Source organism: Terrapene carolina, unplaced genomic scaffold, assembly GCF_002925995.2.
Source record: "Terrapene carolina triunguis isolate 2854851 unplaced genomic scaffold, T_m_triunguis-2.0 Scaffold13590, whole genome shotgun sequence".
Lineage (NCBI taxonomy): Eukaryota > Metazoa > Chordata > Testudines > Emydidae > Terrapene > Terrapene triunguis.
Genome location: NW_020677941.1, coordinates 1 through 4,236, shown reverse-complemented (window position 1 = coordinate 4,236; position 4,236 = coordinate 1). Strand labels below are relative to the sequence as shown.

The following is a 4,236-nucleotide window of genomic DNA, read 5'->3' as shown; positions in this document are numbered from 1 at the left end:
AGCAGGCCAATGCTCAAACCACTGAGCTATCCCTCCCCCCAAAGGGTCATGGAGTCCAGCCCCCTGCCTTCACTAGCAGGACCAAGTACTGATTTTGCCCCAGATCCCTAAGTGGCCCCTCAAGGATTGAGCTCACAATCCTGGATTTAGCAGGCCAATGCTCAAACCACTGAGCTGTCCCTCTGCCCTAATGGTTCTACAGTAGAACCTCAGAGTTACGAATACCAGAGTTATGAACTGACCAGTCAACCACACACCTCATTTGGAACCGAAAGTACACAATCAGGCAGCAGCGGAGACCAAAAAACCCCCCAAAAAAGTACAGTACAGTGTTAAACGTAAACTACTAAAAAAAAGGGAAAGCACCATTTTTCTTCTCCATAGTAAAGTTTCAAAGCTGTATTAAGTCAATGTTCAGTTGTAAACTTTTGAAAGAACAACCATAATGTTTTGTTCTGAGTTACGAACATTTCAAAATTACAAACAGCCTCCATTCCGAGGTGTTTGTTAACTCTGAGGTTCTACTGTATTATATTCGGGGTGGAGGTCTTTTGGTGTGAAACATCTTTTATTTTAAAAGTTGTAACCCATACTAGAATCTGAGATCAGTGTGTACATACCACATATACAAACAGTTGTAGTGTATTTTGACTCCATCCCTGCTAACTGGTCAAGCTGTTGGGGACCATGTTACCTCTGCCTAGTCACAGGTCAGCAAGCTTGGTTTTTAGACCAGTGTGGTTGGGCCTGGATCCTATTATTTTAAACATTTGGGTGATTAGAATGGATACTATGTCAATCCAAAATGACCAGACAGAATGAATTTTACATGCCTCGTTTCTGCCAGAAGAAAGTATAAATGTTGTAAAATTATTTCAGAGCATTTTTTTCCACAAAAAAACCCTCTAGAACTACATTTTTTAGAAAAAAACAGTCAGTGATAATGGAAATAATTTTAAAACTCCATCAAGTTTGTATGCATGTACAAATGACATAAGAATACAAAAACATAAATCATCATAATGGAGCTTACCTCTGAAAACCAGCCTAGATCTTCAACACTTTTGTTTAAAACTCTGGCAGAACTATTAAGGGAAATTAAGCTCTCAGGGCTTGATACAATGTCATTTAGAGTCTATGTAAGTCTTTCCATGGACTTCAGTTGCCTTTGCTGAATCCTCTCATCTAGTTCCTTTAGTTGGCACAATTTTGTCCTGGAGCTTCAGCTCTTAAAACAGAAGTTCATTCAGCTTTTAACATATCATCCATCCAGTCAGCTGCATGTGATATCCCAAAATTCAAATAATTGATTTTTTTTGAAAAGGGAATCTTTGACAAGAGACAACTTCACGTATTTATGCTTGTTTTCACAGGAATCAAGAGCCTTATGGCAGTCCTCCATTTCCCATTACTCCTTTTCCAATGAACAATAGTTTACCTCAGGAATATTCAGCCTTTCAAAAGATGGTAAGTTTGCATAAATGTTACAAATCTGGTTAATAGTTGTTCCTTCCATTAAAGCAAAATGACTTGTGTGAAATGAAAGACAACAGAATTAATGTATTAAAGAGTATATTATCTGAATTCCTAGTCACCATGTCCAAATAACGGAGGTATATCTGTATAGTAGTTACAAATTCTTAGCATACCAGGGAGTATAAAAATCGGATATTTTGTTTTCTGACATGGTGCTTGTGTAACACATTAATATGGAAGCTGATCAGAATTTGAGTGTCTGGCTACCAGTCCAAAATTTTAATCCTACTCTGACATTGGCTCCCTCAAGTTGAGGGAGCCCCATTCTTCTGAAAAATAAGGTTGCTTATTTTGGTGCCTGGATATGGATTTTAGTGCTCAACTTTAGGCAGCAAACATTGTGGGTTGGATTCTGTGTTGCCCTGTGGTCCAATTAGGCTGCCAATATTAAAGACAGTAGATCTGCTAAACTAGGGAATACTTATAGTGCTTCTCTAGATGAGACAGGAGGTGTGCTGAAAGTATAGCTAGGAGAGTGTGGCTGAAACATCACTGCAGTCCAGCTGCCACAACGGCCCCAGGCATAAACTGGAGATACCTTGAGATGCCCTAACTTAGTCAAAGGCCAAAGTTAGAATTTGGGAAGGCACAAAGATGACATAAAACCACTTTTCTGCTCCAAGCCCTTTCCCCCAGCATATGCATGCACACACACACACATTTATAATTTGTATTGCCATCCCTGTTCCTGCTTATCTAGAGTAGAGAATCTGACGCATTGAGTCTAACATTTGCTTTAATTTTCCTGTCTGTAAAATGGAGATATTAAAGTATCCTACAAAGGTATAGAATTACTTAATATTTTTGTAGCTCTTTGAAGATGGAAAAGCGTTATATAAGGTAATAACTTATACTTGTAAAATGGTGCTAACATTTTCATTATAGATGCAGTGGTGCATGCAAAATTAAGCTTTGTCTTGTTGGAACTTAGTCTAATATGTAGGACTATCAATTTATCGCAGTTAACTTAAGTGATTAACACAACAAATTAACTAGATTAAAAAATAGGCACGATTAATCACAGTTTTAATCATACTGTTAAACAATAGAATACCAATTTAAATTTATTATAAATATTTTTGGATATTTTTCTACATTTTCAAATATATTGATTTCAGTTACAACACAGACTACAAAGGGTATGGTGCTCACTTTATATTATTATTTTTGATTACAAAATTTGCACTGTAAGAAAGAAACAAAAGAAATTGTATTTTTCATTTCACCTCTTACAAGTACTATAGTGTAATCTCTTTATCATGAAAGTGCAACTTACAAATGTAGAATTTATTTTACATAACTGCACTCAAAACCAAAATAAGGTAAAACTTTAGAGCCTACAAGTCCATTCAGTCCTACTTCTTGTTCAGCCTATCGCTAAGAGAAACAAGTTTGTTTACATTTATGGGAGATAATGCTGCCTGCTTCTTATTTACAATGTCACCTAAAAGTGAGACCAGGCATTCACATGGCATTGTTGTAGCCAGTGTTGCAAGGTATTTACGTGCCAGATATGCTAAACATTAGTATGCCTCTTACTGCAATCTACAAGTCAAAGCATGGTCTTTTTAAACCTTTTTTACAGTGCAAATATTTGTAATAAAAATAATATAACGTGAACACTGTATACTTCATATTCTGTGTAGTAATTGAAATAAATATATTTGAAAATGTAGAAAAATATCCAAAATATTTATAATAAATTTAAATTGGTATTCTATTGTTTAACAGTGCAGTTAAAACTGTGATATTTTTTAATCTCTCAATTAATTGTGATTTTTTTAGTTGTTTGACAGCTCTGATAACTGAGTTTTTGTTTTTTCAGATGAGCCATTTTTTAACACAGCAGTATGCTGTTTACAGTCCAATGGAACAGCAGCTTCCTTACTATCAGATGACTCCACCACCATCTTCAGTTTTTCCCATGCCACCCTATATGAATCCTGTTGAGGATTTTAAAGCTGGGCAAAGCTCTTTTGAGTGGGTTCCTCCACAACTGAGCGACTGTGAATCATATCTGGCTAATGAAAATGCTTGTAAAAGAAAAAGAGAGCAGCAAACTAGTGATAGTGACAGTAGCATGGAAAATGACAGAAAAAAACAAAGAGAACATGGCCAAAAATACCGTAAGTGTAAGATCAAGAAAAAAAGGCACTAATACTGTGTGCCTGAGTTCACAGTTTTTTTTAATTGCGCTTTTATTTGTTCTTTTTATTTGAGAGTGAGCATCTCTCTCATTTTTGCACTTTACTAAAATGGACTCACAAGATTCATGACTATTATTTTTGAAATGTAATATGTATAAAGTATCCTGACATTGCAGTTAATCTTATCATATTTGGAGGAAGAAATCCTTCTAAAAAAGGTATAGGAAAAGTATTGTAAAAGTTGAACTTTTCCTAATAAAGGACAAAAGCACTTTTGTTTCCCTTATTTTTTCATGAAGCAATGACAACTATTATTCCACTAATACATGAAGTTTTCAACTTTAGTCATTCAAAAGTATTACAGATGTGTGTTGGAGTAAGAACCCTGTAGGGTAGCTTTAAAAGAATTGTTCAAGCTGAGCAGTATTAAAGATTCAAGATTTCATATCATAGCTTTGTTTTGGACTAAGGCAGGGGTCGGCAACGTTCGGCAGGCGGCTCGCCAGGGTAAGCACCCTGGCGGGCCAGGCCAGTTTTATTTACCTGCTGACGC

General features: G+C 36.0%; 1 protein-coding gene across 1 annotated transcript; it reads left to right on the top strand.

Moving 5' to 3' along the window:
- Positions 1-1,373: 1,373 nt before the first annotated feature.
- Positions 1,374-4,115, top strand: LOC112118806 (splicing regulator RBM11; the record flags this gene model as incomplete). The annotated part of the gene is made up of 2 exons (XM_026661653.2): positions 1,374-1,467; positions 3,362-4,115. Coding segments are annotated over 2 exons (427 nt in total), but the record flags the coding sequence as incomplete, so codon positions are not given.
- Between the last annotated feature and the right edge of the window lie 121 nt (positions 4,116-4,236).